A 23,351-nucleotide genomic window follows, 5' to 3' on the forward strand; every position below is an offset into this window, starting at 1 on the left:
TAACCAGTGAATGGTGCAAGTGGCCGTTACTGTTTCTAATCGCACTGCGCCGCGCCGGTGTCAAGGGTGCGATGTTCGCAATTTGCAAACAAAACGCTCTGGTTTATTTTACGATTTACGACCTATGGGATATGGGATGATCCCATACGTTCACGCATGTTACCCACATTTTTATATTTAGATCAAGATTATATGGAAGAAAAATGTAGGTACGAATGTACATCCATTTTGTTTCGAGACACCTTTTCCTACTAGGTAAATAGTATCTCGCAATTCCGATAGAGGCGGATGAATAAAAGGTATGATTGACTGTTACAGGATGCCTAGGGGCATTAAGTGCACCTGATGTACTTTCATATGGGCAATAAAGTTTAATATGATTATATAAATAAAATAAATAAATAAATAATATATTTTGTAGTATATTTTAATCAATAGATACAGAGTGTTATGATGTGTCTCTCTACGACTTGATGGAGCTCTCTATGGTTCAATATCTGCTTATACTGCGTTTTAATACTGTGGTTTTATAAACTAAACTATAGTTCGTTTTTTAGCATTAGAAAGAAGGTAAACAATCTTGACGTGTCTTTTTATTAAAATAAATATTGTTAAACGCTTTAAAAGATTAATTTATATCACTTATGAAAGCAAAAGAATGTAAAAGATCGTATATGATTTATAATTCTAACATATTAGCTATGACTTATTTTTCAATTGTGATTTTAAAAAGACAGGTCAAGATCGCTTACCTTCTTTCTAATGCTAAAAACCGGGCAAGTGCGAGTCGGACTCGCGCACCAAAGGTTCCGTACCATAAAGCAAAAAAAAAACCGGAAAAAAATGCAAAAAAAAACGGTCACCCATCCAAGTACTGACCACGCCCGACGTTGCTTAACTTTGGTCAAAAATCACGTTTGTTGTATGGGAGCCCCATTTAAATCTTTATTTTATTCTGTTTTTAGTATTTGTTGTTATAGCGGCAACAGAAATACATCATCTGTGAAAATTACAACTGTCTAGCTATCACGGTTCGTGAGATACAGCCTGGTGACAGACAGACGGACGGACGGACGGACGGACGGACGGACAGCGAAGTCTTAGTAATAGGGTCCCGGTTTACCCTTTGGGTACGGAACCCTAAAAAAACGAACTGTAGACAGTGCTTTAACATAATTCTGGACTTAATTATGGACGGTACTTGGAGGAAAGCTTTAAAAAGATAATAAACCTGACAAGACTAACGAGCTTAGCCCCTCAAGAGCAGATGTGGGAGGGTTTAATCTAACTAAACAATTAACTGGAATTAGTTTTTGACGCTTCGTTTATTTAGGGCGAAAGATTTTTAAATTTTTAACGTTTGAATGTTCGAATCCTAATTAGAATGTTTGAATGACTTTCAAAACCTAATTGTATAAAGCTACAATTTTATTAATTATGACGTCTGCTGCGAATGAAGAAGACGCCGATTCGATCCATCAAGTCCTGGGCACGGGGAAAGGCCTTGATCACTTTTTCTTTCGTATACCTATGACAGATCAGACAAGCGGTGGTGGCCGAGTGGATATGACGTCCGACTTTCGATCCGGAGGTCGCGGGTTCAAATCCTGGCTCGTACCAATGAGTATTTCGGAACTTATGTACGAAATATAATTTGATATTTACCACTAGCTTTTCGGTGAAGGACAACATCGTGAGGAAACCTGCATACATCTGCGAAGAAATTCAAAGGTGTATGTGAAGTCCCCAATTCGCATTGGGCTAGCGTGGGGACTATAGCCCAAGCCCTCTCGCGCATGAGAGGAGGCCTGTGCCCAGCAGTGGGACGTATATCGGCTGAAATTATTGTTATTTATTATTATTATTATACCTATGACAAACGCTTGACAAATGGCGACAATTGTGATATAGGGCCTCAAAATAGGGGGTTATTCGCAGATGGTCTAGAACGCAAAATGACTACTGTGTTGTTTTGCCTAAATCGCAATTAGTCTACATCGCAAACGGTCTAGAACGCAAAATGCACACATTTTTTTTTCCGGATTATCTCAACTTTATAGCGATGTCGACGGAGCCCCGCTTCCGCGGGGCTTCTAATCTGTGCTGTTGGGCCTTCGGCCATTTGAAGATACCTAACGAACCTAACCTACCTATGTAAAATGTGGTGATATAAAAAGTGAGCATTTTGCGTTCTAGACCGTTTGCGATGTAGACTAATTGCGATTTAGGCAAAACAACACACTAGTCATTTTGCGTTCTAGACCATCTGCGGATAACCCAAAATAGGTAGTGTAGAAAATAGGTAGTGTGTGTGTAACCTTATATCGAAAACAAAGTAATGTAAGCTTGCATTAAAAGTTAAAGTTACACCTGTGTTGAGTGTGTTGTTAAGTTAACTCTCTTTAACTGTTACCTACCTAGTTTTTCCCGCACAATCTACATATCTACATCGTAAGAATTATAAAATATTCTAATAATAGTTAAAATTTAGTGTTCAATCATAATATATTTTATTATTGTAATGTTCTCAAACATTTCGTGGAGAGAAAACCTACGTGAACTCAACCTACTGTGAAGTCGCTGTCAAAATCTAAAGCCAAGCCCAATGACGTGCCCGATTAATTCATAATAGGCCGTGACAATAGCCTATTATACTCGCAGAACAGCTTATCTTACTACAAACTACACAGCCACTTACGTCCTTTTGAAACTACATACTTTAATCAATGTAAGGGTGGAACTTGCTGAGAACAGTGTGGTCATTACGTCCTTTAGGTATTTAGTGATGCTCTGTCGATATCGATAACGAATAGGATATGACCGGACAATAGGCTGCGGTGAGCATTTTGTGCCTATTTAGCATTCTGTAATTATTAGAGATGGGACGCTGGTTTCAGTATCGGTATCTTTTATAAAACTTCAATTTAAGTTACAAGACTGTTATTCGATATTGATTAGCTTTGCTCAGTGTAATCACACTGTGTTGTTCGCCGTAGGAAATTTATTACTCTGCAACCTCATATTTTATTTCGGCTACAGTATTAGGTAAACGTTCCAGTATGACTGTACCGTTAGTAAATTAGCATATATATTTGAAACAGTATGAAATTGCTAAGTTAAAAAGTTAAAAGGGATATTTAGTATGTAACTAAGCATATCAAGCTTGAGGATATAACCAAACGGAGTAGCCATTAACAGGCGTTCCCCTCTGATAAACTCTATGCCCAATGGTCATACACATTGCATAGATTGACGTTTATCTGACATGGCCATTTTTACAAATAGCCATAAATTTGACCCCCATTTGGTTATCTCCTCCAAGATATCAAGCTAACTGATTTTTGTTTTGCCACGAGTGTCAGAGCGACTAGGATGAGAATCTGTGATGGCCGACACCCAAATTAGCACCCGTTGTCATTTATTTTATCTATCGTAGATTCGTCTTTACGTCGCCAAGTAGCAAAGTGACTTGTGTTGTTATATTAGTGTCTATCAATACAAATTGACCAATTTGGTTTTTGTAGCCAGCTGGCTATCCAAATAGCTATCTACGCGACCAATTTTATTTTACTCGTTTTCGGTATCTATACTACCAATCCCTACGTTGGGTTGGGTACTGCGACCACTGACCGAATAAGCCGCCATTGTCCGCTAATTGTCTATCAATACGAATTGACCGATTCGGTTTTTGTCGCTTCACGGTTCGGCGGTTTGTCTATTTGTGAACGCTTATCACATGCTGTATTATTGACCGAAGCGAAGCGAAGGTCTACGTTTTGACTCGGGCATTTTGCTTTCGTATGTCCGGATGTTCTCCTCTACAGGTCGCAATTCTTAACCGATTCTCGTGAAATTTTGTGACCGAATTTTATGACTAAATAAAATTTTTTTGTCAATCCGGTTTTTGGAAATTTTTAAAAATGGCGGAGTCGTGATGCCTGGCGCCTAACCAAATAGTGGTATCGGTACCATACGAGTGTTTTCTTTTTGTGATATGTTTATAGATTAAATGGCCAAAAATTCAGAAAATTTATTTCGCTGGTTTCGGAGGTATTGAGATATTTAATTTTAACTAATTTTAATTTGAGAAGCAGTAGCTAAATTTCGTCAACCCATCTAAGAACTATTTGGCTCAGTTTGTAAACGTTCGCTTTTTCTGTTTGCACAGAGGGTCTGGGTTCGATCCCCAGTAATTGTATGCTGGGATATTATATCTTTTTGTATTTTTTTACACATAAATTTCGTATTGTTTTTTTTTAATTTACTATATTTAAAGCTCTTAGCACCATGTTATTTAAAGCTCTGCTCGCGAGGTTTACAGCTCACAGAGCCACTAGTTGTATATTATGACAGGCCTGTCCCGGTTCACATAGATATAGGGTCAATTCTGTATGAAATAGTACATATAGTTGGTCAAGCAGATCTTGTCAGTAGAAAAAGGCGGCAAATTTGAAAAATGTACGCGCGAAGGGCTATCGTCACATAGAAAATTTGAATTTAGCGCCTTTTTCTACCGACAAGATTTGCTTGACCATCTATAATTCAATTATCACATTAAGCTTTGTAACAACTGGTCTGGCCTAGTGGGTAGTGACCCTGCCTATGAAGCCGATGGTCCTGGGTTTAAGTCCCGGTAAGGACATTTATTTGTGTGATGAGCACAGATATTTGTTCCTGAGTCATGGATGTTTTCTATGTAATTAAGTATTTGTATATTACATATATCGTTGTCTGGGTACCCACAACACAAGCCTTCATAAGGTTACCGTGGGGACTTAGTCAATTTGTGTAAGAATGTCCCTATAATATTTATTTATTTATAACATATGTGGAGTTGCAAGCTACGGTGTTTGCGTTCAATTATGTGGATTGTACACTTGTTTGTCAATGAAGTTGAATAAAGAAAATAATAACAAGGAATTTTATTGGCTAAGGAAATCTATAATAACAGCAGAATGCAAACGTATTTGCGTTCTTCTAACAATGAGACTAGCATCCGTTATTTGTACTTTAAATTTTTTATCTTGATGGCAAATTAAATTAAATGATTCTTTTGATCGGACTAACTTAATACGCAATTCAACATCATTTATCAAGAATTTCTCTTGGTTAAATATATCGCCATGCAAATGTCCAATCATTTCAACTTCCTTACTCTCTTTGATAAATTCTAGCCTTTTTTGAAATCCTTTGTTGTTGGCGTCAACGGTATCCATGAAATCTGGGGTATCCTCATACCATAACCCACAAGTAAGATGGGTTTTTTTGGCTGCCGGTCCATAGTTGAGAAGATTTTCCATATAAGCACGGTAAGCATATGTATTGTTTGGGGATGATATGAGTTTTTGATTTAAATATACATCAAATTGATTCCCAATCCGCATTGGGCTAGCGTGGGGACTATAGCCCAAGCCCTCTCGCGCATGAGAGGAGGCCTGTGCCCAGCAGTGGGACGTATATAGGCTGAGATTGATACATCAAATTGATTGCTGCGTAATATACAAGTCCTGTTAATAAATGTAAAAAAAAACACAAAATGCTAATCCGCGAAAAGATAACGTGCTAGTCAATCAATGCTAACCCGTTATACTTACTTGCGTATTTTTTACATGCAATTAATGTTCCCACCCTCCCACCAATAAAATAAAAACGGATTGCACTCCGGGAGTGCCGGCAGAAGTGAAAACTCAATGACATTGTAACAGTTTTTCGATCATGTCACGTGTCCGTCTGACGTCTTACGAATCTTACGGTCACGTGACCTATCGTGAGGGTAACATTTTTTCCCCATCACAAAAAGTACACGGCGCCGCTGAAGAAGTTTTCACTTCATATTTTTATAGTCTTTTATATTTTACATGAACTGTATCGTGATATTAGTTATCTTTCGGGAATGGAGGAGTGGATTTCGCTGGTCCGATATTAAATCAAAAGATGTTTTGCTCTTTTGTATGAGACAAACAATAGGCTATTATAGATAAGGCATTTGCATTGAGACAGATGTCTGTGCTTTGTGTGTGGATATCAAAAACAGTTCTTTCGTGTTTAGGATTTTTTGACTTTTTTTGCAGTTCCAAATGCGATGTGGGCGTGTCCCATAGTATTGTAAGACTACGTTTAATATTAAATGAATCCTATAACTTTTTTTATTATACTGTGTAAAAACCCAATGTACTCACACAAGTACAAAATATTTTCAATAATTTCCTTCTTAAAGAGGTGCTATACATAATAAACATACCATAAAAAATACTGAAAATAAGACCTCACTTCAAAAAATCTCTATAATCGACATCTGTTTGTTTCGGTCTGAAGCACTATTCTTGGTTTGTACTTGGTATAGTACAGCCGGCAGATATGACTTATACTGCTGTCGGAAAAACACAGGACTTACGAGGTTAAGGCCAGTTGCACCAACCACATTTAGCGGACTGATCAGCATCACTCAGCAGTCAACTATGAGACTTCCCATACGATAAAATTTAGCGAACAATTTAACGGTGACAGACGGTTTGGTGCAACCGACCCTTAGTCTTCTTATTTTAAAACCAAAATCGTAGAGACATAGAATCTGTTTTAGCGAACTTGGCACAGACGTAAGTTTTTTTTATCATTTTTTTAAAGTTTATTTCATACTAGACGGGCCCGCAGCTCCGCTAGCGTAAATGAAATAAAGAGTTCGTCTTATGTTTAGTTAAATACCGACATTATTATGTATTCAACCCTGCCATGGTTTAAAACTGTGATAGGGATTTCTTATTTGTAGCCGTTATTTGGATAACTCAATTCGCAAATTTGTCAAAAAATTATGTGATTTGATAAAAGGCAAGATTGTATTTTTTCATCTATGTTATTTGTGATATTGTAATTTTTTTTATGTGTTGTTAAAAATTGTTAATAATGTTTAGTTTTTTATAAATATGTAATATTTATTACGCGTTGGACTATATAGTCTGTAAGTGATATGTATTAATTTAAATAAATAAAAATAAAATAAAACTTGTTTCAAGATAAAATTATTATTTGTTCTTATAAGCCTAGTTGCAAAAACGTTCATTAGATTAATTTTCGCCTTAAGACGATTATGGACGACCACCGCCCTTAAATCGCCTTTTCATACAAACATAGGTAGTCTAGTCCTCTTGGTCTTGCGATAGCTCTCGCCAGTCGCCATGGCCGAGGTTGAGCAGGTCTTGAGCAACTACGTCGTTTCAGCGGTACCTAGGACGTCCACTCGGGCGTCTCCCATTTTGTTGTCCCAAGTACCTGCGCTCTCTTCACGGCACGATCCTCTCCCATTCTCTCTAAGTGTCCGAGCGACCACTGAATTTAGCCGCTTTTGTCTCTCAATATTTCGCCACTATATCGGACCACATCCTTATTTCTATGGCAACAAAATTATATTAAGATATTTGGCCGACTGCTGACTGTACATTTGCTTATTTTTATCAGGTCGCTCAATAACATCTGAACATGCACTTTAATCTACCTACATAACTTACTATCAACTTTGTATTTTTGGCCCATCTCAGCATTCTTAGCCCGTTCCCCGGACGAATGGCAATGTTTGCCGAAGCCGTGAAAGTCAATCTGAATAATATAACTCAAAAATAAATAATAATATAGTAATTACTTTGATTGATAAGAATGATAAGTCATATATGACATAAATCACTCGTATGGGCTCTATAGACTAAGGTTGAGGTTGGCAGCACTTTTTATTTTACTTCGTGTAAAAAAAACTCAGAAATACCTGTATACCAACATGACAAACATAATTTAGTTTACTTTAACTTACGGATTATTTGGTCTAATCTGTAGCACCGACAAACGAAAGCAACCGAGAGTTGCCGAGAAATGGCCGATGAAGATTGTTATGAAAATTTCTTTTCCTTATTGTAAATTAAATACGCATCGGAAGCGATAGTTTTTATGGTCTAGTTCTATTCCCATATGTAGATAATTGATTTGAACAGGTTTTTCTTATCATACGTGCGTCGTATTCGAGAAACGTGTCAAAAACTTTTTTAGAATTTTGTAAGGCGCCATCTCGCTTCTTCCCTCGTTTTTTATCCCGTTCTGGTTTTTCAATTTTATATATATGATGATGATGATTACGCTCCTATTTACCGCTTCTACATTGTTAATATTTTTCTACTTTTCTATTAGGCACCTGTAAACCAATTTTCTTTTTCTAATGCAAAAACTAATTCTATTTCCACGTGGCTTGTATAGTTCGTAATAGAAACCTTTTTGTAAACCCGCCGGTTGGTGTAAAAAGATCGTATGTGTCACTTAAACTCCTGTTGTTAAGACATTCTAAAGTACAGTAAGGAGTAAGGTACATGTTAGCTACATTAGGCAGCTATTTACCATAAGAAAGATCCTTGATTCTGAAAGGGTTACACCGCCCTTTAACTGAGCCGGGTTTTTTGGGGTTCCGCAAAGTCATTTACTGGGTTCATTGTGATTGGTCACGATCCTTAGTAATGTACGGTGGAGAAGGGAGAATGTATAAAAAATCGAACACGGCTTGGGGAAAAAACGAATCGAATAAATAAAATAAAATTATATACAAGGTGGGTCCGAATAAACTGACCAAACTTGATAACATATTTATAACAGTACCTATTATTGTATTAGTAAGCAACATACGTCTAAGTTTGTAGTTTTAGGTTCGTAATTTTTTGGAACAAATTATATCAAGCTTCTGCAGTAGTTTTTGCAAACTGCAACCTATGGTAAAAGAGGCAATTGACAACTAACATTTAATGGCATATTCTATGGCCTTATTTTTGAACGCCTATTAACACATTGAATTAGCTACCAATCCCATGTAATTATTTGCCATTTTGACTTATGTGTGTGTGAGAAAAGGATTTCACACAAAATAACTAATAGAGAATGTAAGTACTTTTACAAATATGTTATGTTATAAGCATCGGTGTCTGATGTGGTTAAAATCATTCAGATTATTGAATTACGGTGTAGAAAAATCAGGGGATGAACTAAACGAATCAGTGAAATGCGTCTTTGTTTTCTTTATTCCCTCTATTCCCCGATACAATATAATATACTATCAATAAAATCATATCATAGAAATCTCTTCCCTCATCCCTCTCCGCCCTAGTCCTGATTGGAATTCCGTTCCGGTGTCTTCATTTCCTGCTGACAAGATCTTAACGTATTTAAGGCAATGGTGAGCAGGACCGGACCGTATCTTTCCAGTTATGTCTATTATTTTCCCTTGCAACTAGGTTAAACTTGTTAGTACGAGATCAAAGAATCATTTAGAGTAATTTAGACGATGCGAGAACTCGCATGCGATTTTAGTTACATTGCGGACTGTTGGTTACATCCAGTTTAACCGACCGATCAAAAACCGCAATTTAATGAAACTTGCATCGTCTAAATAAGCCCTTACTCAGGGACAAATATTTGAGATAAACACACTTACCGGGATTTGAACCCGGGACCTCTTGCTTTAATAATTAGACATGGAAATTTTGGAGTCAAAATCTAATGACAGGAGTTCCTATAAAGTCATATTATTTGTAGGTTTAGTTGTAGAAGATAAAGTATACATGAAGTTTATTTATATAAACGCTATGTTGTTAGTAATTGGGGGTTGCGTTATTATTTTGATTCATATTAATACTTTCAATTGAATTATATGTTTAGAGACAATACCTCAGAGAAGCATCGATAATTGATTTATCGATATAGGAACTCCCTACCTTTTATTACATTTTGGGCCCAAAAATCTGATGTCTGTTCATGATATTGTGTTCAATAGTTAACAATTAAATCAATATACTTAAGTCCAGACAGTCCAAGGAGTCAACAATGTATAAAATTTTGCTCCTCTCTTTGGCCCCACTCTGTATATTATAGATTGATACTCTATAATTCGTCCTTATTGGCAATTGGCGAAGTACATTTTGCTCTTAAAGACGTATTCACGGAACCTCCCAAAGCTTTTCAGAGTTCCATTCAGCGTGGAATTAAATTAAGGCCATTTGAATAACACCGAGAATGGGGGACCACAAAAGAAATTAGGGTGCGCGGCGAATGCGGGCTAATGTTTAGACGTATAATGAACATACAAACATACATACAATGTGGTTGAACTTAAACCGTGGTACAGTTTAGAGTTAAGAGCATTTCTTCAACATAAATATGGGTATTTTCCAAATATTTCACCCCAAATTTCGGGCTGTTTTAACCTAATGGGTTCCATATTTGTTGTCCAGCATTATCGGCCGGATTCGAAATCTAGAAACGATATGGATTAGATATGTCAGTCAATATCGTCACTTTTGACACTGACACATCTAATCCATATCGTTTCTCGATCTATTAATTGATTGTATCTTAAAGTTCAATTCGGGCAGTATTTATCATATATGCGCATGGTCTATCTGGTGGTAGATAAGTGGAGTAGCATGCAAACGCTTGCAACTTCAGAGATAATTACTTGAACATTCACTATCCTTATCTACCCTCTTTTCTAGTATAATTTTTCCTCTAATCCTTTGACCTTACCTATTACCATTAACCCCCCACACTAGCGTCTCCCGAGCGACGGCGTCTAGTCAACTTTACGGCTGCTGCTCGACGCAACATTGGGGCAACTGCGCAGCCACACCATTTTCCATAGCGCTAACTATTCGCCGACGCTCAAGAGACGCTAGTGCCGGGATCCCTATGACGACAGCTATTTTTAACTGACTTTAAAAAAAGCGTAAGGTAAACGTACTGATGCTCGACGCGGTCCCAGTACATGTCATCTTGAAACTTAAGTAATTGCCAATAGAGGTGACAGCAAGGTGTCATCAATTGGGCATAAGCATGTCGAGCACTAGTACGTTTACCTTACTACGCGATGAATGAACGTGATGTCAGAACTTCAGGATGAATGAATTTATTGATAAATAGTATAGTACATTATCACGTCATTAAGTAGGTTAGGTTAGTTTTCCACTGAATAGTATTTCGACGTAAGATTCTGATTATTTTTAAAACCGGTTACAAATGATGGAGGTTTTGAATCGTGGCCAACATTTTAACAAAGAAAATTAGAACTTGCTTAAATAGGTTACCGTAATATATTATCTTTGCTTTGCAGTTTATTTAACCAACTGCGTAGGACTGATTTAAGGTAACTGTTGTTTTGATATACAATTATCTGTTTTATTTATGGTTTCTATAAAACTAATGTTATTCTACTCAATAATTGTCATCGTGTATTTAGTTTAATGCCGATAATATATGACCCGGTTTGCCTGTATCGCAAATATTTTGTATGTATGTATGTAATTGTATCTCTGTGATTCTTCTTCTTCTTCTTTATTAGGGGCTATATAAGGCTCCAAAGCCTATGTATCACTGCGACCATTCCTGATCTATTGTGATCGCCACCTATTACAACTCTCGATCCAACCCTGCAACTTCGAATAGCTGCAGGATCCTTTTGGTCTCGAGAGACTTTACCTCCTCCGGGCGTAATATGTGTCCGCCCAAGATTAGGTCACGAGTACGCATTAGGCAAGGGCACTCTATGAGGATGTGCAAGGGCGTCTCCTCCGCCTCCATGCAGAGTCTGCACCGCCCTATGTCACGTTTCCCCATGGTGTGCATGTGCTTATTTAGGCCGCAATGCCCGGTAAGCACCCTTACCAAGTTGCGCAGTTGGTTCCTAGACAGCGCTAAGGCGTTCGAGGACGCCTTTTTGCTGAAGGCCTTGATAAGCGCTTTGGAATGGTTCAAACCTGTTGTTTCTCTCCAGAGTTGAATGGTTTTGTAGTGACAGTAGGTCTTTAGGGTGAGCCGCGTTAGGCTTTTGGGGATACCACAAAAGGGCTCAGGACTGTAGTTCTTCCCCTTAGCCCCTGCTCGCGCGAGTTCGTCGGCCTTCTCGTTTCCTACGATACCCGCATGCCCCGGGACCCAACGTAGAACAACCTTGTTCCTGGCTCCAAGGTTGTTCAATAGTTGCCTGCAGTTCTCAACCAGCCTCGATGTGGTGACATCGGAGGTTAGAGCTAAGAGTGCCGCCTGGCTATCCGAATGGGTATAGATAGTATGGTTGCCGTAGTTGCTTTGCAGATTGATTGACGCACATTCTAGAATGGCGTATACCTCTGCCTGGAATATAGAGCAAAAACGTCCTAGGTTTAAGCTGATGCTTTTCCTAGGTGCTTCACCGTATACTGCGCAACCTACTTCAGATCCGGATTTGGAGCCATCAGTGTACCACCTAAGGCTTCCTTCTTTCCACTTAATTTGACTGTTTGACCAGTCCTCCCGTTTGGGGATTTCCACTGAGTAAAGTTTGAGTGGACAAAATTTGGGTGACATAGTGTCGGTTGGCATCCCAAGAACAGGAATATCATACACTGATTCATTAAACAGTCTCAGAGTTTGCGATAACCAATTACCTCTCCTCGCGCCCGCTATTCTAAGCATACTAGATCTCGCCTCCAATTCTAGATGCAAGTGGAGGGGTGGTAGATTTAGTATGGCTTCTAGGGCTGCCGTCGGGGAGGATGACATGGCCCCAGTGACGATGACACAGGCAGTTCTTTGAAGGCTGCCAAGCTTCATCACTGTTACCTTCTGCGTCGTTTTCCTGTACCATGCTACAGAGGCGTAAGACACTATCGGCCTCACTATGGATGTGTACAGCCATAAGGCAATTTTGGGTTTAGACCCCATCTGTTGCCTGCCAAACGACAGCATATTGCCAAGGCTGATTTAGCCTTTTGTATGGTTCCGTCCACATGCTTGTTCCAGGTCAGTTTCTGGTCCAGTGTTACCCCCAGATATTTGACCTCTGTTGAGAACGGAATAGTTTTACCATTCATGACAAGTGGTTTAAGTTTGTCCAGTTTCCTCTTGTTCGTGAATGGTACTATAATTGTCTTATCTGCATTGATAGACAATTCATTCTCTCCGCACCATGTATTTATGGTGTTGAGAGCCCTCTGCATAAGGTCTGATAAAGATCTCTGTGATTGGATAATTATGTAATCAATCAGGTAACTGAACCATCCAAGGTAGCGTAAAACTTACAAAACGCCTCAAGTCGTCCCCGCCATCACGAAAAGGGGTTAACCCTAAAAATACAAATATAAACCGTTCCTAATTAACGCCATGTTCAATTTCACGGTTCCAAGCGACCGGTCACAGATACATAATAACCCCCGAGTGTTTTCTTTCAGTTTTACGCTCCAATAAATCGCAATGTCTTTGATCTATTCGAAGATCGACGTGTTGGTCGACTCGCGAGACAAGCGTCGAGCGACAGCGATCGGTACCCCGAGTGTTAATTTCATTCGAAAATGTGACGAGCGTTCGCATTGCGTTATGTATATTTTTGTATGGGATTTCGAACAGCGCGTCAAGCGGGGACGTTTGGAAGTTACATCCCATATCCCATACAATATGAGTTATATGACACTTAACTTAAACGCGTACCTACGTCACGTCGCGCTTTTCGAAGGAAATTTACAGTAGGCGTACCGGTTAAAAATACCGATTTAAGGATTCGGATGTGCCGAAAGTAAAAAAAAATTGCGCCCTAAGATTCTTTAACATTTAAACCATGATTCTAAAAAGTATGAAAACAAAAATACTTAATGAATGTAGCTTAATAAAGACTTGATTACAATATAAACATTTTGAACATGATCGTTTAATCCGTTTTTTGAGTTTTCGTAAAAAGTCATCCATTCTTTGTAAAATGCTGCGAAGATACATCATTTTAATCATAAGAAGTCTAAATTATATACTAAAGGGATGTTAAGTAGGTATATTGTGACAAATGTGCAACAAAACAACGGAACCCTACACCGACCAATCTGAGCGCAGCCCGACACGCTCTTGGCCGATTTTTATACGGGCTCATTTAGTACCTATGGGTACCTACGTTATTTGTGAATGCGAGATTAAAATGGCAAGTTTGATACTCTATTTCAATCTAATAAGCTGTCAAGCTCGAGACATGTACCGTGACAATATGACAAGGGTCGGATGATAGCAATCGTGTTGAGAATATGATGTTTAATCTAATATTAGCTGAGTGGCCTGATATGTAAGTAATTGAAGACCAAAACTTGATGGTTGACTTCATCTCGAGCTGCTGAAAATATCACATTCACTCCGCCCTGACAATGAGGGGCTTCAGATATTTGCACGCACCTTGTCTGTTCTGATGTGTTATACGCTCCCCACCCGTGTTGAGTCACCTGCGGTCTGTCAGTCAATCACCCACGGTCTGCCAGTCAAAGATTCTACAGCGTAAGACCATTCATTCTTACGCTGTTAAGACCTTATTTCTCAGATTGATATGACGTCCTATCAAATATAGCAAAACGACCGCGGTACTCAAAAATCTCACCATTTGTTTTAGCACTCTGATAATTCATGTTAAGATATTTTCAAGCACCTTAGCCGCTCAGATATATCTGATGCTACACGCTTCCCGCTCATGTCGAGTCACCCACGTTCTGTCAGTCAGAGATTCCGACGCTGTTAAGGCGTTATTTCTGGATAGATTGATGATCCGATAGCAGGTTACGAAACTATGTTTATTTTTACAGTTTAACTGTCCAATGCTAATGTATTTAAAGTGTCTGAATAATTGGTTTGGAGTATTTTACGTAATAAGAACGTGTATTTTATCACGACGGCTACATTGGCAGACGTTGAGAAGGGCCTGTGTTCGATCACTTCTATCACATTATTGAATTAGCATAAGTTTGACTTATTTTTGTACCTCAATATTTGTACCTACCCTACCCTTCTACATCGTGGAAAGTAACTGCGTTTTATGGCGGTTAATATATAATTTATGTCAATAAGGATTAATATAGGTATCATAATTTAGGGTTTATTTCAGACCTAGGTCAAAATGACTTCTGTATTTTGAGGTGATTTAAAGACCTAAAAAACTACGGGTAGGCATAGTTAAGTTGCGGCTGGTTTCCTGACACTGCGGCGTTGTTTTTTCATTTTCATTTACCTTGACGATGCCTTAACACTTTCGGTGCTGGGCACCCCGTTTCCAGTACAAAATGAACACACGTGGTCTTGGCAGTGAATGTGTTAACTAATATAAGCCTTCCGTTGCCCACAGGTAACAGTGCAACTAATGCCTTCATTCTCATCGTGGCGCATGAAACGGTGAGCGCGCTGGCGTGGTACGGCGGCGGCATGCAGGCCGGCGGGTGGTTCCTGCCATGGAGCATGGGCATGGGCATGAAGCAGTATGCCGTGGCGCTGCCGATGGGCGGCGTGGTGCCGCTCGTGCCGCCACTGCTGGCCGCGATGCCGCCGCAGCCGCCGCAGATGCGGCTCATCGCCCCGCCGCCGCTGCCGCTTCAACAGCCCTGCAGAAAGGTACGTGGCGTCTCCTTTGTCACTGTTCCACGTCGTGCCAGAATTTTCTCACAGATGGCGTTAGCGATTCCTACATAGCGCTTACGGAGTTCCGAATGTCAGTTTTAGTGCTGAATTATATTCATAATAAGTATATTATTATTAAAATCATATCAACGCTTATAAGTTACCTACCTGAAATAATGTTGCAAAATTTGGTCCTACTAAAATTATCACAGTCCAGCAAAACTTCACTAATCCGCAATCATGCCCGTGAGTAATTACACTTTGCAACAAATGAATTTGACACAATTAGTGCAACAGACAGTAGAATTAAGGTTCATTATGTGTAATTCCATTTGTGCTTGTTGCCTGTAAATCTAGCACAGAGACCATTTTTCCTGCTAACGAACGTAATTTGGCCTTAATTTAGTCTTTACTCTATTTAATCAGGCTAAATCAAAATTCCGCACGCGTTTCGATTTCCTTGTAACAGGATCGTCTCAGGGGTTTTCGGGTATTTAGGTACACTACACGCGTCCTGTCCAAAAATGACATCACTGTGTTATGCCTAGATATTAGGGATGTACCGACTAGTCGCCGACTAGTTGGGAAAGCCGACTATCCGGCCACATTCGTAGTCGGCGATTAGTCGGCGATTAGTCGGCAAAAATGGCCGATTAGTCGGCACTTTATTAGTGAAAGAAAAACAGAAAAAAAGAAATCAACAGTCAATATGTAAATATTGTATTGATTTGACATATGTTTTATGTTTATTTTACTAAAATACCTATTCAGGGTGCATACGAAAACTTTTGTTCATATAATTGACCGTTTGATCGTTATCATATGTTGGTAGGCTGGTGTTTTCCTTTACAGGTCGATCTCAACTGATTCTCGTGTAATTTCATGTGCAAGTTCGATAGTTATTTTTTTTTATTATTATTCAGTTTTGGTTTTTTTCTTTAATGGTGCCATAGCCATGAGGGACTATTAATGTTATAGCAAAATTTAGAGACTTTAGTCAGGGCACGTTGCTCGTAAAGACGCTGACCACAGGGGATAGGTTTTTAACTGGCGACTACGTACGAGAAATAGAGCCTTGGAAATGCCTCTTACAAGCTGTACTGACTGAGCAGACCTCAGGATCGCAAAATAAAAGAAGAAATTGAACGAGGATTCTTGTGATAGGTCTTTGAACCTGTAGAGAACACCTTTTAGCCAAGCTAAATTATGATGAATAGCGCAACTAAAGGAGCAAAACTATTGTTTTTCACCTGAACTTATACGAAACTAATGATCTAGCCGACTAGCCGACTAATCGGCCATTCGAGCGCCGATTAGTCGGCTAGTCGGCTAGTCGGCCAAATCAATAGTCGGTACATCACTACTAGATATGTATAAGGAGTGTTAAGACTCCTCTACACGGTGACCCAGCGCTGCACCAGCGAGATGGCCATGCGATGGATATGGCTCCTCTACACAATGGCCCAGCGCTGGACCAGCGAGATGGCCATGCGATGGTTGAGAGCACGCACTATGGAATGGGCCATGTAGATGCGTATGCACCATCTCTGACTCACTACCTTTGATGTGCGGACGAAAAACCGACACCGTGGCCATCCCATCGCCATCCCGCCGCGCCATAAGCCATCCGACACCACTACCCTCTCTACACGCTGGCCTATCTTAGTGGGCCAGTACTATGACCCATGGTGCAAAGGAGCCATAACATTTACACCGTATTAGGTGGATAAAAATATGTTAAAATGTCCTTCTAGTTTTCTATATTTTTTACCGACATAAAACTAATAAGGTACTTTAAATTTCCTCGACATTACCTAACTATAGCTTACAAATTTTCAACGTACACTTTTTTATACGAACATTGCACTCATAACTAAAGCTCGTAAAATATAAACAAAGGCATGCCCCATAATTAATGAAGCATTTTAACTATGATCATAATAATCATGTAGACAAGGCGACAAGTAAATTAGCTCAGAAATACCTCGGACTTATTACCATCTCACTAAGGGCTCATTTAGACGATGCGAGAACTCGCATGCGAGTTTCAGTACATTGCGGGTTTTGATCGGTCGGTAGAATTAAACGTAACCAACAGTCCGCAATGTAACTAAAATCGTATGTGAGTTCGCGCGCCATCTAAATCAGCTTTAATTATATCAAACAAGCCGCTCGTAATTGTGTCTTGTGTATTTACCCTGTGATAAAATCATAAAAAGATTGTATGTAGGTATAAATTTTGTCAGTTAGTTTGTAGGTATGTTGCAAGAAGCCGCAGAACGAAAAAAAATTCCCTCCCTTCCCAAGTATTGGATTTTTAAAATGTACGAGCCTAAGTAAAACCTTAGGGTTTAAATTTTTTACGTACCAAAGTTTGAATAAAAATCGGTTGAGTAATTTAGCTGTGATAACGTAACATAGGCAAGTACCTACTTACAGACAGACGGCCCTATTCGAACTTTAAGATACTTACGTCAAATATTACGCCTAGATACGATATGGATTTGATATGTCAGTCGCAAAAGTGACGTTTCTTCAAACCAAAAACGTAACTTTTGACACTGACATATCTAAGCTATATCGTATCTAGCCGTAATATTTGACGTATCTTAAAGTTCGAATCGGGCCGTATATACCTGATAATTTTGATACATACTAACAGGCCAATTCGAACGTACTACACTGATATCAGAATGACATATAACTGATGTCATTCAGTTATCGTGCATTTCTCTGGTACTTGTACGTACATGTATTGGCGCGGGGGAGACGCATGATAAATAAATATCATGATTCTGATGTAAGTGTACGTTTGAATTGGCCGGAAAAACGTCTAAATGGGGTTGAAAGTTGAGACCGCCGTTAAAGGATGACTCGAGCTAGACCGGGCCGTGCCTGGGCCGAGGCGTACGACATGTCATTTTCTATGATCACGTGGTGCTTTCCGTCTTATGGTGACATTCCATTTCTAACCGCAGCTGCACTACCGGTACTGAACGCGTCGATGTCATTGTCAATTTCCATAGTAAAATTGACAGTATTGCAGCTGCAGTTGGAAATGGAATGTCACCTTTAGCGAGTCCTGCGCGGGCGAACTCGTAGGCAAAAGCTAGCGAAATAATAAAAGAATTAGCATTTCTCTGTAATTAGCGATGGTATCTTGCATCTTGCCTGGTGATGTGGTTTATAGCGGCCGCCATTATGTGTAGCTAGGTTATTTTTTAACTATTTTTCTAGTCGTGTTAGTCATTAAACGTCTGTAGGACTAGTTTAACTTGTAGTTAATTTCGTGTGGTGCAAAACATACGAATAAGCGACGCATTTAGCTTGATTGGAAATGTTATATATCATTAGTAAATGTTATTGCATGTTGTTTAGTTAGAGCAGCGGTCGGCAACCTTTTACCAGCCAAGGGCCACATAGTAGTTAAGGAAGTTGACGCGGGCCGCACTTTTGTTAAAATGTGTGACTTTATCAGACATTGTTGTTTGACAATATTACATACAAAATAGCCAGGGGGGCTCGCGGGCCGCTTGTTGCCGACCGCTGAGTTAGAGTATCAGATATACCAGAGTATAAAAGATGCTCAGAAATATTTTAATATAAGTTTATTGTTAAGTCTTCGATCTAAATACGCAGATGTGCGTGATTTTTATGAGCCCTGTGATACTTAGTACGGATAGGTAAAAGAAATACAGATATTTGGAGTTTAATGTATTAAACATTACAGTTATATATAGGTACATTGATCTGTAGTTTCAATTGATTTATTTTGTCGAAAATAAGTAACTAATTAAAATACAAAATTGATCATATTAAATTGTTTGCGTTTTTTGTAATTATTATAATAATTGCATCCTTTAACACAAAAAAAATTTCACGCATATAGTTCCCTCGATTTCTTATAGTTTGTACCACAACATAATTGTCTGGCTGTACCGTGTAAGGCGTTAAATAGTGTCTGACGTGTCGTCAGATTATCTACGCCTAAGCGCTACAAATGGGTATTCTTTATAGATTGCTATATATGTGTATGCTTATTTGTTGCATATTTGTGTTACTTGCAGCTTTTAAGTACCTACTGACATTAAAAAATAAATACCTAATGAATTTTCAGCTTGTAGTTTAATACAGTTATTACTGAGGAGCTAGTAATCGTAGAAATAAGTACCTATCGTTGGCATTTCGTAAAGCTAGATCACACGCTATTTACGTATAAAATAGAGTATATCTTAGTTAGCTTTGCACCGACTTGAATAGAACAAAGTAAGGAAGTGTCATTATAAACGTCATATTTTGATAGAAATTTGACATTAATGATGACATTTTCACACTATGTCATTGCAAACGCATTAGCTACGCCCGACTCTCATCACTTGGACCAAACGTCCTTGTAATTAATCTTGGTCCCCGCTGCATCTTTTAATATAAGCCACCCTATAATTGTGTCCCGTGTAAGGCGTTTAATAGCCGTCGTGTCATCAGATTAACTGCGTTTACGCAGACTATCGTAATCGATGGTATCGATAGTTAGTATGCATGTTTCGTGTCGATTTGTGGTCCTGCGATTAATGACGTCATAGCTCAGACCAAGGTCCGAGGAGACAAGACTTGACTACCACCACAGAATAAATAATAGTACTAGGTACAGAAGACTCACTCTCTAACAAAACGCGTCTGTTACGATCAGGACAGGTATGGCCGCTAGGTGGCGACAGCGCCACGCGCGGCTTATGGCTAGCCACCAAAATTGGTGTGGAACGGATGTATGTACTTTTAGCTACCTGTAGCAAAGCGACGAAATCGCGGAGTGAGCCACGCCTGCTACCAATTGATGTGGGAGGGCACATTGCTTATAAAACTGATGGCTTTGAGGCAGAAAGGGTGTGCAGTCACATAGCCTTTATAGATTTAATGTGTTGACAGCTTTAAAATGACTAGCGGACGCTTCAGCAGTGGAAAATGGGAGATGCCACGTTCTAATTTCGACAGTATGTGACAACCGTAACATACCTAAGTATATATTTATCTAGTAAATCAACAGTTACATCTCCAAAAAAGTAATCTACAACGTCAACAGTCTGAAAAAAAAATCTAGATTTTTTTGCAAACTTACAAATTATTACAAACAGAACGACGCGCGATACACACGAGTAATAAAATTATGGTCTGTAAGTGTAAAATGCCAAATCCAAAAAAAGTTGACATTCTGATATTCTGTAAGTACCTTTTAACTCAATCGTTACTCTAGTTATCGATATTCACCCGTACCTATAAACATTATCGATATCTTGACCCGTTCCTGTACCTAAGGTCCCTAAGGGGACATCTACTCAATGTTAATCGTGAAGGTCCGTATATAGCATGGCTCCGAACCATAATATTAACATGCTGAATTACCCTGGAGTCAAATTACTGTAGTGGTCGAACTACCTACAAGCAACAATCCTAGCTGTACATCGGACCTTATTACAAAAGTCATAACGTCCATTATGTACAGTTAACAGTGTTGGAGATCTTACGTAAACTACCACTGCGGTAGGCGAGCGGATCAGGCTTGAGATTTTAAAAATTACTTACTTGAAACTTGTAAAAAAACAACGGGTTGCATTCCGGGAGTGCCAGCAGAAGTGAAAACTCAATGACATTGTAACAGTTTTTCGATATCAGGTCACGTGTCCGTCTTACGAAGCGTCTTACGTCAAAATATTAATAACAACGCCATCTAGTGCAAAATGTCTGCAGCACTATGTATAAATGAGGTTAACGCCATCTAGCGCTATTTCGTCGCATTACTTGAAACCCCTAAGCACATCACTGTTAGTACTCGAGTTACATTAGTACCAGTTAGAGGGAAACTCACTAGATGGCATTTAAATCAATAAAGAAAACTCAATGAAATGTAACAGTTTTTCGATCAGGTCACGTGTCCGTCTTACGTCTTACGAATCTTACGGTCACGTGACACCTGTTACGAGTTTAACATTTTTTCCCCATCACAAAGTGCACAATGCCGCTAAAGAAGTTTTCACTTCAAAAACCTTTTTTTTGCGTTCTTCTAAATTTGACCATGAGTATAGTAAAGTACAATGAGACACCCTTCTTCTTCCTCGGTCCCTCATAGCTGAGGATCGCGACCATGCGTGCTCCGTCTCCACAGTGTGCGATCATAAGCCATATCATAGAGAAAAAAATACATAGATTGCTCACTCCATACATCAGTTTTGGTACCAAAAAGACTATTATTTTCATAGTCGACATCTAGCATCGAGTAGCGGAATTATCAGTACTTTAAGTAGCAGTAGTAGTAATGTCAAGTGACAATAGATGTAGTACCGACCGTAAAGTTTTATGTTGTTGAGCATTAGACTTTCCGGTCGGTGCTACATCTATTGTCAAGTAGCAGTACTGATAATTCCGCTACTCGATGCTAGATGTCGATTATGAAAATAATAGCCTTTTTGGTACCAAAACTGATGTAAGGAGTGAGCACTCTTGTCTTACTATATTTCTCTATGGCCATATGGGTCACGCACTGCATGTTGCCGCCAACCACCCCCTTCACAACATCAGACCATCTCGTGGGTGCTTTTCCTCGCGTACGCTTGACATGTATTTGACCCAAGATAATCTGCCTTTCTAGGTGCTTTTTAGACCGCATGATATGACCAAAAAAGCTGAGTGCGCGTTCTTGACATATTGTAGAGAGCCGTGTGGTGATTTTCAGCTCTAGGATGGACTTATTGGTTCTCATAGCCGTCCAGGGTATGCGTAGTCTTCGCCAACACTATAAGACACCCTATGAACATTATAATCCTAAATTCCCCTAAACACACTTATACTTTCAATTCCATATCAGCAGGCGTTAATATATTCTACGAAGCTCACGTTAATTTCATGCGATGTAATATTTATACTGTGATGCGAACGCCAGCATGCCTTTAGAATACATGGAAACCATTTCAGACTAAGTAGATTCTGCCCTTGTGGCGAGGTGTGGTGGTAGTTGTAGCGGTTATGTGGTTATTTCGGGTAAGGTCATAAAGCGAAAATTATGTAACATTTTTGCCGAAACAAATATCCGTCAATTTTGATAAAATCCATGACCAAGCTATACTATACTAATACAAAATTATACTGTAGCAATATCCCATAAACTATAACTTTTGGTCCCGTTAAACATCATACGCCAACTGACTAACCGAACCAAATTAACTGTCTCTGTTTAGCCCAATGGTTGACTGGTAGGGAATGCCCCAATGCGTTAAGTCCGCCATTTGTACTCTTTTTTTGTGTAAATTTGTGCAATAAAGTTTAAATAAATAAATAAGCAAACAGCGAATGATGTACATTGTATCTGCCTATATTTTGTCCTGTCCTGTCAGTTTCAGTGGTTTGTGGAATACATTATTATGAATTATTTCACACAAAAATGACTGGAATAGTTAATATCAAATCAAGACATCCGAATAGGCCTCTAAATCAATATAATTGGGCATACTAACGGATATTTTACTCAAACTAGTATAGTAGGTGCGGAGTGTGTGGGCTTATTAAAATTGATTGGGTGCATGTACGTATAATCGATACCTCATTATTGGCTGATGACTTTATTAAAGTAATAAGGCTATTATGTAAAAGTAATCTGAATAGATTACCGTCATCTTTTTATACATTTTCACGTATTCGGCCGAGATACGCTCTAAGGTGGACGGATATATCTTAGGTCCCTTTTAATAAACCTGTTAGAATTTAATTTTCTGCTATACATAAGGATTGTTTACGAAAAAAGTAGCCACCTAAAGTTTGACTTTCATAATCAAATACAAGTAATTTGTATGCTAATTAATATGATACTTTAACATAGATATTCATAAAATCGACATGCCGAGGATAAATTAAAATAACCGTAAATTTCTGATATAATAGTGTTTCGTGGGCAT

The 23,351-nt window shown here is 38.9% G+C and overlaps 1 protein-coding gene across 4 annotated transcripts in view; it reads left to right on the forward strand.

Moving 5' to 3' along the window:
• The window catches only part of LOC134790924 (pseudouridylate synthase RPUSD2-like), a 636,573-nt gene that overhangs the window by 500,458 nt on the left and 112,764 nt on the right, over positions 1–23,351 (forward strand). Inside the window, exon 2 of one of the 4 annotated variants that reach the window (XM_063761935.1) lies at positions 15,140–15,402. The exons of 2 other annotated variants lie outside the window; for them this stretch is intronic. In XM_063761935.1, the coding sequence (XP_063618005.1) occupies positions 15,217–15,402 (186 nt within the window). In that variant the 5' untranslated portion in view covers positions 15,140–15,216. Of the gene's footprint in view, positions 1–15,139; positions 15,403–23,351 lie in introns of those variants that run through there. One more of the 4 variants, XM_063761936.1, reaches the window with a different exon arrangement.

The sequence above is a fragment of the Cydia splendana genome, chromosome 5, assembly GCF_910591565.1.
Source record: "Cydia splendana chromosome 5, ilCydSple1.2, whole genome shotgun sequence".
Lineage (NCBI taxonomy): Eukaryota > Metazoa > Arthropoda > Insecta > Lepidoptera > Tortricidae > Cydia > Cydia splendana.